Genomic DNA, 13,259 nt, shown 5'->3' with positions numbered 1-13,259 from the left:
TTAACTAACCCCTACTTGGAATTGTATATATAGATGACATCCAGTTTTTTCTGTCACAGAATTGCAAAGGACATCTTTGTGTATAGAGACTTTTCAATGTTTAGGATTATTTTCAAAGCACAGGATTCCATAAGTAGATTTACTAGATCAGAGGATATGAAACCACATTGCTAACGTCCCTTTTCAAAAAGTCATATCAGTATCACAAATGTGCAACCCATCTGAAATTTCTTAAGTCAGGATTGTCGTATTGAGTTAGGAGGGAGGCTTAGAAGGACCCTTGGGAAATGCAGATGCAGAAATTTTTGCTCCTTTTTGATGAAAATTTTTGTAGATCCCTCTTTTTAACAGGAGGTAATTGTTTTTGTATTGCTTAAAATACTAAAGTTTGTCATCCTTACGTCTGTAGGAAGAAGTAGCTAAGAACTTATTGGCCGAATTTAACTTGGGATGTGACGTTCACCAAACTGAGCACGTGTACCGCGTCTACGTGGCCACGTTTCTTGGGTTTGGTGGTAATGCTGCTCGACAGAGATATGAGGACAGAATATTTGCCAGCACAGTTCAAAAGAACAGGTAAAGCACCTTCCATCGCTCGGCCGTCGCTTTGAAACCACGGTTTGTCCTCACAGACGACGTATCCAGGCCAAGCAGGGAGACCTCAGTCAGCAGAAGCATATCAGCACGGTTAGCTGTTTATTGCCCCGCCCGCTGAGCTGGAGAAGAAATGAAAGGGCAGCAGGGTCCTGCTTTTGGCCCCAAGCTCACCAGCCTCCAAAGAAGGCTCTCGTTCTCTCAGACCCATGGCTCCCCTGCTGGATTAGAGGTTTCACTTTCAGGATATTAAAATACTTTTGAACCCTGGGTGATGCTATTCCAGATTGCAAAGTCCTGCGGAAACTCAGCACCTGGGCCACTCAGATGTCCTGGAGGCCCCCAGGAAGCGCTGATAGCATTGAGTTACGGGATGTCCTGGCGGTGTCCTGGGAAACCAGCCTGGCAGTTATTTAGTGAATAAGACCGTAGTGAACGAAGTTATTCATGAGAAAGAAATGATCTAGAAGTCAAAGTTAGTGATTTTAAACCTCTTTAGCAGTGAAACTTTTAAAAAATGAGTTCATGAAGAATTCTGGTATAGAAAATATGCAAAAACAGTTTAACAGTTTAAATTTATTTTATAAGTTTAAGTGTATACCAATTATTTATTTGAAATTAGTCCCTAAGAACAGAAAAGCCATATGGATGAATAAAAAATCTGAAATCTGGGGTTCTGTAAAATGTTATTAATTACTGTGCTTTGTTTTATTTTGTTTTGTTTTTGACTGCGCTGGGTCTTTGTTGCTGCACGTGGGCTTTCTCTAGTTGCAGTGAGCGGGGGCTACTCTTCATTGCGGTGCATGGTCTTCTCATTGTGGTGGCTTCTCTTGCTTCAGAGCACAGGCTCTAGGTGCGCAGGCTCCGTAGTTGTGGCTCGCAGGCTCCAGAGCGCAGGCTCAGCAGTTGTGGCACACGGGCCCAGTTGCTCTGCAGCACGTGGGATCCTCCCGGACCAGGGCTCGAACCCGTGTCCCCTGCATTGGCAGGCGGACTCCCAACCACTGCGCCACCAGGGAAGCCCCTTTGTTTTGTTTTGACGAAACAATTTTGAGGAGAAAAATCCTGATTCATAGAAATAAATGATAGTGTATTTCCTTGATCCATTTTAATCTTTTTTGTTGTTGAGGTATAGTTGATGTACAATATTATATAAGTTTCAGGTGTACAACATAGTGATTCACAATTTTTAAAGGTTATATTCCATTTATAGTTATTATAAAATAATGGCTACAGTTTAATCTTAATAAACCTGTGGAGGCCTGAACTTTAAGAAAGGCCAAGTCAGAGCCATTCAGTACCTCATTTTCCAGAAACTCACACATGTGAATAGGAGAAGCAATAAAAACTTGTTCTTTGTCTGCTCCAGACGTTAACTCAATAGCGTTAGTTAAGAGAGATGAACTAGTCCCCGTTTCTTTTTAAAAATAGTATGTTATATAGCACACTTTAGTATAATTACTTTTAGTAATAGTCTTAAAATAGAAATATTTTATAAGTGATGTTTAAATTAGAATTTTGGAGAAACACCTTCTTCTGCAACCCTAATTTTTACTAATTGGTTTTAATGTCAAGAAGGTTATATAATGGACATTGCAGTGGTACTTTTTAATTTAGATGTAGAGCAACTAAAAACTGTAACGTGAAGTATACATTTGACTTACCTTGGACTTTTATAATAATTATAAATGTTAGTCATCACTTTTTACATATGTCATGAATTGAGCCTTGAAATGCATATTTATCCCTTTGCCATTAGTAGTGATGACTGATTTTTTTAAATTACTTAAACATTTTTAGTGCATTTTGAGTTGCCCTGATCTTAGGAATAAACAACTTGTCAGTTGAGTGGCAGGTAAAAACTTGACTTAATGTCAGTGACTGAATATCAAATTCAGGCGCCTTCCTAATAGTTAAACACCTTTTAGGCCCATGGGATTTCCTGGTATCAAACAGTAACATAACTCCAGCTGTTGTATGCTCTTTTCTACTTCTCAGTCGCTTAATGGTGAGGACACATAGTAGGACGACAGATCTGGACATTTCATCGGCAGGTAGTAAGCATAGAGCATTCCAGTGAACAAGTTAAGATTTCTACAGGACTTCTCAGAGCCTGTAGTACAATAGAAACTGTTATTTGCTGCAGTTGGGATCAATAGTTGGTTAACTTAAAAATTCAGTTAAAACAGAGAATCATAAAAATAGAATCAACCCCAAGCCTTTTGTTTTAACTTATGTATTCATTTGCCAATCTTTTGCTCTGGACTAAAGGCTTTTCTTACGCTATTTCTTAGGCTATTTCTCTGGCAGGCACTGCACCCCCTCATCTTGATGTCATTTTGGCTTTCTTTAAAGGATACCAAGGCCTTAAAGACATCTATGAAGCAATTTGATACCAATTTCGTCTAGATTTTTATTAATTTTTCCCAACTTTTTTTTCTTTTCCTCTTGCTAACACCTAATTTGACACTGGTTTTCTAGCGATCTGCCTTTCTCATATTTTTCTAAGCCATCTAACCTTAGCTTTCACAGGACCAGCGACTTCTTTTCACAGTCGCATTTCATCTGTATATAATTAAAATCACCAGCACTAGTGGCAGAAACGGGGCTGGGGACAACACAGTGGGTGGCGTTGGGCTGCAGTGAGCAGGAGGCTGGCAGGAGCTTATTAACCGTGGACCCTCAGCAGCCGTGGACACCGGGCTGTGTCACAGGGCACGGAAAGCGCCAGTAATCTGACCAAGTCATAGTTTCACTGGACCCCGTTCAACCGTCTGCTGTACGCACATGTGTATCATGAATCTCCAGGAGGGGCTTGAGTCCGTGTTTTCCCAACTTAATTTTTCCGGAACCCTTTTGTGTTCCATAAGGCAGAGTTTGAGAAACACTGACTTGCAGCCACTTTCTTTTTCACAGTTTTCTGTTGGTCTCATGACGAAGTTTCTCTTTGTCCTGTAGGCTCCTGGGGAAACAGACTGGGCTGACTCCTGATACTCCGTACCTGGACCCCTGCCTACCCCTGGACATTAAAGATGAAATCCAGCAGAATGGACAGACACTGTACCTGCGGGGGACGGGAGACTTTGACCTGTGCCGAGAGACCATCCAGCCTTTCATGAACAAAACGAACGAGACGCAGACCTCCCTCAATGGGGTCTACCAGCCCCCGATTCACTTCCAGAACAGTGAATTCTACGGCTTTTCCGAATTCTACTACTGCACTGAGGATGTGCTACGGATGGGGGGAGACTACAGCGCTGCCGCGTTTACGAGAGCTGCGAAGGTAACCACCCAGGAAGCCAGGGTAGATGGCGACGGGCCCAAGTCCAGAGCAGGGCAAGGGGGAGGGCGAAGGCTGTTTGCAGCACCTGGGCAGCCCTGCTCCCTTGGTTGGGCCAGAGGAATAGTCACAGCAGAAGCAGAAAGTCCCCTGTGAGACTGCACTGGCCATCAGTGCCTCCCAGATGACAGTCTTTTATGTGTAAGAGTATAATTCTGATCTGACAGTTCCTCGCAGCTTCCGACCCTTTGTTTTCAGGACCCCTTTTCTCTTGTTCTCCCTGCCTTCCTGACACTCTCCTAGGCTCTCAGCCTTGGTGATCCCGGACTTCCTCCCTTGGTCCTCTGACCTTCAGGTTCTTGGATGGTCTCATCCGTGTTCGTGGTTTGCCGCTGCCTCTCAGGAGGAGGCTCTGCATCTGCCTGCCCAGCGCCTGCTAGATTTCACGACTCCAGACAACTGCCCTTTCTCCCTGTTCTGTTCTGCTATGGTGTCTCGGTCATGGCATCACTAAACCTCCCCCAAACCCAGGAGTTACAGACTTCTCCCTGTCACTCATCCATCCCTCGCTGTACACCCCATAATAGCAGTCATCAGGCATGTTATTGTATGTCATGAAATTTCCCAGAACCCTGCTCTCCCTGCTTTCTGTCCTACCCTCCCTGCCGCAGTGCTGGCCTCTCCCTGTCGCCTGCACTATGCGGGAGCCTCCCAGTGGTCCTCCTGCGTCTGGCCCCCCTTCTGGAGCTCATCCTCTGCACCACTCCCAGGTGTTCTGTCTGAAACCCAAGTGCAGCCACCTGCTCTCCTATCGAAAGTCTTCAGTGGCTTTCTCTTGCTTCCAGGATGAATTTCAAACACCTTAGTGTGTCCTTCCCACCCTGTAGCCTCATCTCCCCACCTAGCACTTGATACTCTAATCGTATCAGGCATCTATTCGTTTCCCTCCCATCTGTACTCCCTCCCATCCTGTCTTCGTCCGTCGTGTTTCCTCTGCCTGACATGCATCCCCACCCTCTCACCCCAGGCTGAGTGCCATGCTCTGTATCCCCTGTTGTGAGTTTCACTGCCTCTGTGAGCCTCAATTTCTTCATCCTTTAAATAGAGGTTGGAATAGCAGCTATGTCAAGGAGTTGTTTGAAGCGTTACATTTAGAAAAGGTGCCAACACAGGGTTCAGTAAGTGTTAGCTGTTAATAGAAACATTACAAATAACTTCAGGAAAAGGTGGCACCTCTTTCCCTTCTCTTAAAGACAAAGCCTTTCGTAATCATCTTTGTGTTCCCAGAACCTTGCACCATATAGCCACAGACATAGGTTTTCAGTCTGAACTGGCTGAAGGACCGCTTCACTTTTCCAAAAGTCTGTGCCTGTCACATGCAGTCACGGGCGGGGAGAAACTTAGCAGCTTTGAAGAGGTCGGTTGTGGGCAGTGAGATTCTCTTTAACGATAACTTTGGCTGAATTTTAAGACAAAGAACAAGCATTGTCTCAGCTCATCAGTAAGCATTCACAGAGTGTTTGTGTGTCTCGTCCTCATGGGACACAGACACAAGCTTGTGTCTCCTAATTGGAAGGATATGTTTGTTATGAATATGAATTTGGTAAAAACTTTTAAAATGAAAAAAATTTAATAAACCTTTCCTAGTGATTTATTTGGGGTGAAATTTCTTTCAGGATTATTGCGCAACAAAGTGGTCGATCTTGCGGGAACGCTTTGACCGAGGACTGTATGCTTCTCACGCCGACCTCCACAGGCTCAAGTAAGTCGTAGACAGCTGAGCCCAAGGTGTGTTGAAGAAAGTGTGTGTCCAGTCTTGGCCATACCATGGCCCCAGTCTACCTTTTCGTCCTCATCAGTCCCTACTCCTCCTCATCTCCTCCAGGCTCCTTTCAGATGGACGGCAAATACTCGTGCTCAAACGTATCTTGCAGTTTTGGGCTCAGTTTTGCTCTTCCTTCCACCTGGAATTCCCCTGTGCATCCTCTCCTCATTGACGTCCTGCCCAGACATCAGAGGTCAGATGCTGTCCCTTCCGAGTCTTCCTCTGTCCACTTAGCTAGGCTCCATCCCTCTCTGCGAGTCTCCAGAGCACTCATTATGTCCTTCTTGTGGCGTTTATCATATTCTGTTTTTATAGTTATTTGTAGCTTTTTAAAAATCCTCTTTCATTATAAGTCATTTAAGCACATTGGCTATCTCATTATTTATTATGATGTCTTATTACTTGCTTAGCCCAGTGCTTTGCAAAAAGCAACCCTCTGATAAATATTTAGAATCATAGATTATCAGAGCTGAAAAGGACCCGCCTATCTTGTCATTTTATAATAAAGAAACTGAGGTCCGGAGAAGGTGGAACTTGCTCAGTATTTATTCAGAACTGAATTGAGTAAGTGATGGAAGGCCTGAGGGGAAAAATCTCCCACGGCCACGTATTAACTGACACGGAGGCCAAGCTTCATGAGCAAATTGATTTTAACAGGTGAATGGTGTGGGACAGAGGGCGTAAAGCAAGCACATCAGCTGGAGATGCGTACGGATGGTTTCGCCCTCGGAGCGCAGGCCTCATGAAGCCTGTGCACCCCCGTTGTTCACAGAGGGCAAGGCCGACTCCGCAAACGTGCATTTGGACCCACCCAGTGACTCAGTCCCACTCACACGTTTGTGCTCTTTGTAGGTATCAGTGCTTCAAATCCGCCTGGATGTTTGAGGTGTTCCACAGGGGCTTCTCATTTCCCGTCAACTACAGAAATTTAAAGACAGCTTTGCAAGTTTACGACAAGGAGGTTCAGTGGACCCTCGGAGCAATCCTCTACAGGACCCGCTTTTTACCCTTAAGGTATGGCTGGGCATTTGGTAACGAGAATCCAACAGAAGATGCTTCCCTGCGTCCGAGGCATGGTGGGCGGTGGGTGTGGGTGTTTGGGGCGCTGTTAGCGCTGGCCGTGGGCGGAATGGGAGAGTCGGGGAGGTCTGACTTGATCTCCCCCACCGGAGCCTCCTCCCTTCCCAGCCCACCATCCCAGCAGAGGCGTCACAAAAGTGCTTATTCTCAGCTGCCTGTTCCCTAGCCCCTGCCACAGAAGGGTCCATTCCAGGGCCCTTAACCTTTATGGCCTTGGACCCCTTCTCAAAATCTTGTTTTTAATGCATAATATAAATACGTAGGCTATAGAGGAAACCATTGTATTGCAGTACATTTATCAAAATATTACAGAAGACAAATTTGTGATATAGTGATATACGTTCTTCTTTATTAGCACATTAAATAGCAAGACCTGGCAGCAGAATTCGTACTTCCTGTAAGTTCAGTGTAATGATGCCTGTTGATGATATTTTGAGGCATCTGCAAAACACCACAATGTGATGTAAAAGATCTGTAAGTTTCACTAGGAGCAGAGTCACTTGTTCTGCTGATACTATAGTAGCAATAGTTTTTTTGTCTGCATTCACGTTCAGTGAAAACACTGCATTACAACCAGAGATTAGTAACATAAGGATGCGCCTTTTTTCCCACTCAAGTTCACAGACTTAGCTGTCAGCTGACCCCCCCATAAGAACCCTGGTTCACTAACAAATGAGGTATTAGCTGTTTTTGTTTTTGTTTTTTCCCTTCATTTAATTAAGCATCTCCCAGCAGCACATTTAGCTGGGTTAACTGCAAAACTTGTGAGTAGTGGGTGTTACTGATCATAAACATGTGCTTTGATTCCACATTAGCTTCTGTGTATTAGTGAAACACTCACAGTGCTCACTTTCTCTGACTTTTGTTACCCAAATTATAATGCTGGTAACAGCTACAGACTTAAGAATACCCATTTCACACGTTATCGTGTTCATACTTACAACCACCCTCTGCTGGGCCACATTATCCTACATTTTAGAGGAGGGGAAACTGAGTCTGGGTGACGGAGGTTCCAGCTTCTGTCTGCAGAGCCGAGTCCCTCCCGCCCCACCCTGCGCGTCATTACATCACACTTTTTGCCTGCCTAGTTCTCGCGTTTGCTCTTGTTCCCGTGTGGGCAGAGACATCCAGCAGGAGACCTTCCGGGCCAGCCACGCGCACTGGCGGGGCTTCTCCTTCGTGTACAACCACTACCTGTTCTCGGGCTGCTTCCTGGTGGTCCTGCTCGCCATCCTCCTCTACCTGCTGCGGCTGCGGCGCATCCACCGGCGGGCCCCGCGCAGTGGCTCGGCCACCGCCGTCTGGCTGGAGGACGGCCTTCCGTCCCAGAAGATCGCCGGTACCTTATGAACCGGAGTTCGAGCCCCAGAAAGACTCTAAAGGAAAAGCCATTTTTGCCTCAGGGTTTCTCCTCTTCATTCTCATTTGTTTTGTTTTTCCTTTCCCTTTTTGTTCCTTGAAACAAAACCAAAATCCACTGTTCGTAAACTCTGCTGTCCTAGAAGCATTGCATTTAGCCGTTCTGTGTCCAGCTTTAAGTTGCGGAATAGGGAAAAGGGAACATCACTTCATTTTTGCTGCATAGGATATCTGCCAAAAATTACTAAGGTTTTTGGTTGTTCTCTAAGGTATATTTGACTTTAAACAGATGCACTTTAATATTGGAGGGAAACGGCAGGCTGTTCTCTGTCAGGGGAGGTGGGACCGAGGGGTGACGCGTTCACAGAACCAGAACACATACCGACTGGACTGATCATCCCCTTTTTCTCTCTGTCTTGAAAGCGCTAACCTAAAGAGGGAGATGTTTAGTTTTATTTATTGTTCAGGGCTGTTGCTGTTTGTTTTCTTTGCAGGTTTAAAAAATCAAAACTGTTTATATCCAAAATAGAGAGGTATAGGCACCAGGAGGTAACAGTTTTTAAAATTGACAGTGAAGAGACCTGAAAAATGTGAAATGATGACCAGAGTGCTGTGTGTGTGTGAGGGTGAGAGTGCGTGTGCGTGTGTGTGTATGAAAACCACTGATGGGAGAGAGGGAGGGAGTGCAGGGCTTTCACTTTTAAAAGCACACACTTCAGAATGCACTGTTTCATTTCATTTAGAAAAATCATTCCCCGTTACCGTTACTTCTTCTGACCACAGGTCGTTACTTTCTTCATGCCATCTTTCAGCGGCCTTAGAACACTACGTTTTTGAGTTGGAAAATTCATAGTTCACTGGTTTCGGTGTTGTTAGAACTGGAGCTGGTGCTTGTCAACAGGCACATCCTTATTTCTCAGTAGTTTGTTTGTGCTTGTTTAATCGTGCTCCAGTTTCTTCCATCTTCAAGCTGGTATCCCCCTGCCCTCGTATTTCAGAGACCTAGCTTGACTGTCGCGGTTGAGGCGGTGCTGGCAGGGCCACTGTAAATCCAAATGAAGAGAAGAACTGAACACAAGAAATCAACTCACATTTTGAAGAAAACAAGTTTGACATTTTACACAAAAACCTAAAAAGGACAGCTGGATTGGCATGTATGAGATTAGTGGTTTTTCACCTATTTGTTTAGTTTAGAAGCTTTGGGAATTCTCATACATAGTTTTTTAGGCGATGTTCTTTGTGTGTGTGTGTGCGCACACACAAGCTGTTTCTTAACTCCAGAACAGCTAAATTCGTCTAGTTGGTAACAAACGTATATTTCGAGAATCATCAGCTACTTTTTTAAAAAATCAGTGATGAGAGAAAGAATTCAGGTTCTGAAGCCCTTATTTAATTTAGAAAAAATTTTTAGATTTTCATCTCGTCTATTACTTAAAAACGTGGCATACAGTATATTGATGACTTAAAATTACAAATTTATGAAAGAAATGCAAATCCTGTGATTCTGCTCTTCAAAGTGAATATACTAACAATGGAAAAATTATTGGTAGAAAGTTTGCCTCTCTAATATAAAGAAAGTTAGAGGAGCTGTATGGTGGTATAGCGTCTGATGTGTAGAAAGACTTGTTTCAGAGAGGATGGAGACAGATGTCTCTCGAAAAATCCAGCTTCTAAAATGCTGGTCTCCAGCTATTTAAATGCTTGGTCCCTGGTAAACACTGTTCCTTTTCAAGATGCAGCCACACACGAGCTGTGTCATGGGTACCCCAGGGGCATAGTGAGCTGGCGTGCTTCTCCTTGACTTCTTAAGGGAGGTTTGCCCTGTGGACTGTGGGTGGCATTAGTGGTGAAGAAGAAGTAAGTTTACATGTTAGCTTTTCTACCGCCAGCCATTTGGAGTAGTAAGGCCCTAACCTGCAGAATGAAAATTTTCCAATGCCTAGAATATGTGATTTGGCCTTTCAAATCAAGACAAGGATAAGCTAGCATAGGCACAGATCTAAATAGGCCTAAATTAAGACCTCCTAGGATAAATAGCCACTTTTTAAAGAAAGGATGCTAACGTGGTCCAGCTCGGTACCATTGGGGGAGCACAGGACAGACCAGCATGGAGGATCCAAGCCGGAGCATCCATCTGCAAGGACCTAACTCACTCTCCAAAAGAAGTCCCCAAATTAGGGTTCCAAGGCCCAGCGGCCTTGTACTTTGCACAGTTCGGTGCCGTGTCCCCTGCCAAAGAACTCCTGGAGCAGGCCTGGCAAACTTGCCCACAGGGAAGATCTAGGAGACCCTTGAGCTAAGAATTTAGGTTTTTCAATTTTTAAAGGGTCATTAAAGAAAAAAAAGTGACGGATACACAACAGAGACTGCATGTGGCCTGTAGAGCCTCAAATATTTACTAAGTGTCCCTTTACAGAAGACATCTGCTGACCGTGCGTGGAGAGCCCTGTTCAAGAACAGATATACAGCCCCATCCTCTTCATTCAGGAAGGTAGTTACCACCCGTGAGCATGAAAAGAGGGGCAAGAGAAGTGACCAAACTTCAATCTCAAAATAGCTGTTTATGCACCAGAATTTCGCTTATCTTTACCTCTAGATTCTTTTCAAGACCGGTTTTCTAATAAACCAAGTAACATACTTCTCCTTCCCCCCGCCCAAGTTTAAAACGTGCTGTTCAGGAGGGCTCCCAGTGTTGTTGTGCTGAGATGTCTGCAGTCCTGAGGAGGGCTCAGTAGCTTCTCCCCGCCCTGCACCAGGGCCGAGAAGACGGCCAGGAACTTTCTCTCAGCGATGCAGGCGCAGGCTGGGGTGAGAGGCAAGCACCAGAGGGGCTTAGCTCAGGAAGCAAAGAATATCAATTAAGGGCTGGCCAAGAAGGCGGTAAACTCTGAACACTTTTAGCAACAGAAAGCAAGAGAAATTGGACTAGTGGGAACTTGCTAAAAGCCTCGCAAAGAACAGTGTTCTGTGTTAACTCTTGGTGGCAAGACTCCTCCAGTAAACTCTTCTGTTCCATCGTCAGATCTGTGCTGCTCCTTTCTGAACCTCCAGAGGACGTTCTCGAAGATTTTACAATCCATTTAAAAGTACAAACAGACTGATCTGTACCGGTGGTTTCTGCCCATTTTCACCCTAAACTGCTGGCTTTCTGCAGCACTCCCCACCTCAGGGGCTGGGGAGACACTTGCTCTCCCATCATCACAGCTGTGCACCCAGGAGGGCAAGCTCTAGATTACCCAGTGTTTAAATTTGAAACTCAGGCCTACATAGGATACTTTTCCTTCTGAGAAGCATGCACCACTTAGCAAGAAACTCCAACAGGCAAATGTGTTTTCCAAGCTTTTAAAAAAAATCAGCTTTAGAATTTTGTGTGGTAACGTGCAATGCAGCAAAACTACCTAGGAGTAAATTATTTAGTTATTTATTTCTATTTCAGGGTTTTGTTTTTTATGATTTTTATTGATTTTCCCCTTCCGTAATGAATGATGTGACCAACCAAGGAGAATTCTTTGTTCTGTTACTGAGATTATATTTTGCGTTTAGGAATTATACAAACTAAGGGAGCATCTTTAAATGTTTTTTATTTAAATGATGTTTTCCATTCAAAGAATAATTGTCTTCGGGAGATGGTTGTGGTGTCTATCACTTTCTATATTTGGCAACCTCACATTACCACACTCCACACGGATGAGTGTCGAGAATAAAAAGTTCATTCGGTGGCCCACAGACTCTGTGTGAGCTCGCTTTCTTGGGATTTAAAGAGATTTTTCTCTGATGTTTGAATCGTGTTACCTGTTAGAATGCTTAGTTGAACTTGAATCTACATTTCAGTCAAATAAATTGTCTGAGTCTGCGCGCTCCATGCCTTTGCTGTATCTGGCGTGTGTGTAGTGAAACTCTGCTGTGTGTGGGGCGGAAGGAGGGGTCCAGGCGTCCTGCAGCAGGGAAACCAAGTATCTCACAAGGAGAAATATATACCATGGTGTAATAGCAACCCCTTCATCAACAATAAAGGCCATTCTGAGACTATTGTTTATAAGGTTATCATTTTAAAGTACCCGTTAACTATATATATACGTACAAGGAAAAGAAAAGAAATTATCCAACCTTATGTATTTTGTCTTATAAATAGTAAAATCATTGCTGCCAGTTTTGCAATTAGATCTAAGCTTAAAGCCGTTGGCTTATTTCTAGAGAAACATGAATCCCGTTGTTCGTGTTGCTAGCAACCGTTAGACGCTGCCCCTCTTCTTCAGCTATTTGAGAATATATAAATAGAGCTTTTCCTGCAGGAGGAAGGGCCTGAGCCATAACCTGAAAATAGATGATAGAGACAGATGGAAAGCGAAGGGGACTGGCTGTTAAGAACAACAAAAATAAAAGCAGGGGAGGTTCGGGGGAGGCAGAACCAAATGGGAATGTGGGCGTGTGGTGAGCGCAGGAGCGCGGAGCCCCATCCTGTGACCACGGGAAGGAAAGAATAATAATGTTAAAAGAAAACCTGCTTAAATAATTTTTGAGGCAATGCAATAAATATATAGGCCCCTGTGTCTAAGGGTAAATACATTAAAATATACCAAAGGCGTCTAAAGATGTCTACATTTTATTCCATTTCTTAGAGAAGAAGTTAAGTACCTGCTTTCAGTGGTTGCCCCTGTTAACAGATCCGCAAGGCAGCAGTTCTGGGTTTTGGTTTGTTTTTCATCTGTTTCCATTTGCGCCATGAGTCTGGAAGGCACAAGTGGATCTTTTTTTTTTTTTTTTCCTGAGATCCCGAAATGCTAATAGTTTGCACAGAGGGGTTTGCGGTGCTGTCACTGGCCTGGGAGCAGGGAAGTGAACGTCGTCTCTGGCCGAGACAGACTGTCTTCTCATGGAAAGTCATCAAAGACACAGGAGCGCCCTTTACAGAGCCCAACGTGCAGATTGGGGATTTGCCTGGAGCTGCGCGTCCCACCCGAGGAAACGCTACACCCCGAAGGGTCCTCCCAGCCCCATCTCGTCTGGGAGCCTGATGGCCTCAGCCTGTGATCTGCTGCCTCTTAACAGAGGCGAGTTGATTGATCTGTTGCGTTTTCCTTTGTCCTCAGCAAGCTTAGCTCCCCCTCCTGCTTTCTGTTA

At 44.5% G+C, this 13,259-nt stretch overlaps 1 protein-coding gene across 7 annotated transcripts in view; it reads left to right on the top strand.

Annotated features, from left to right (window-relative positions):
- The window catches only part of ENTPD4 (ectonucleoside triphosphate diphosphohydrolase 4), a 41,427-nt gene extending 29,433 nt beyond the window's left edge, over positions 1 to 11,994 (top strand). For all 7 annotated transcript variants that reach the window (XM_082468912.1, XM_082468906.1, XM_082468911.1 and 4 more), the window contains 5 exons: positions 410 to 576; positions 3,553 to 3,877; positions 5,551 to 5,636; positions 6,552 to 6,713; positions 7,901 to 11,994. In XM_082468912.1, coding sequence (XP_082325038.1) covers positions 410 to 576; positions 3,553 to 3,877; positions 5,551 to 5,636; positions 6,552 to 6,713; positions 7,901 to 8,129 — 969 coding nt within the window. In that variant the 3' untranslated portion in view covers positions 8,130 to 11,994. The remainder of the gene's footprint in view (positions 1 to 409; positions 577 to 3,552; positions 3,878 to 5,550; positions 5,637 to 6,551; positions 6,714 to 7,900) is intronic.
- The last annotated feature ends 1,265 nt before the right edge of the window (positions 11,995 to 13,259 follow it).

Source organism: Balaenoptera physalus, assembly GCF_965194825.1.
Source record: "Balaenoptera physalus genome assembly, chromosome: 7".
Lineage (NCBI taxonomy): Eukaryota > Metazoa > Chordata > Mammalia > Artiodactyla > Balaenopteridae > Balaenoptera > Balaenoptera physalus.
This window is presented reverse-complemented; position numbering and strand designations above follow the sequence as displayed.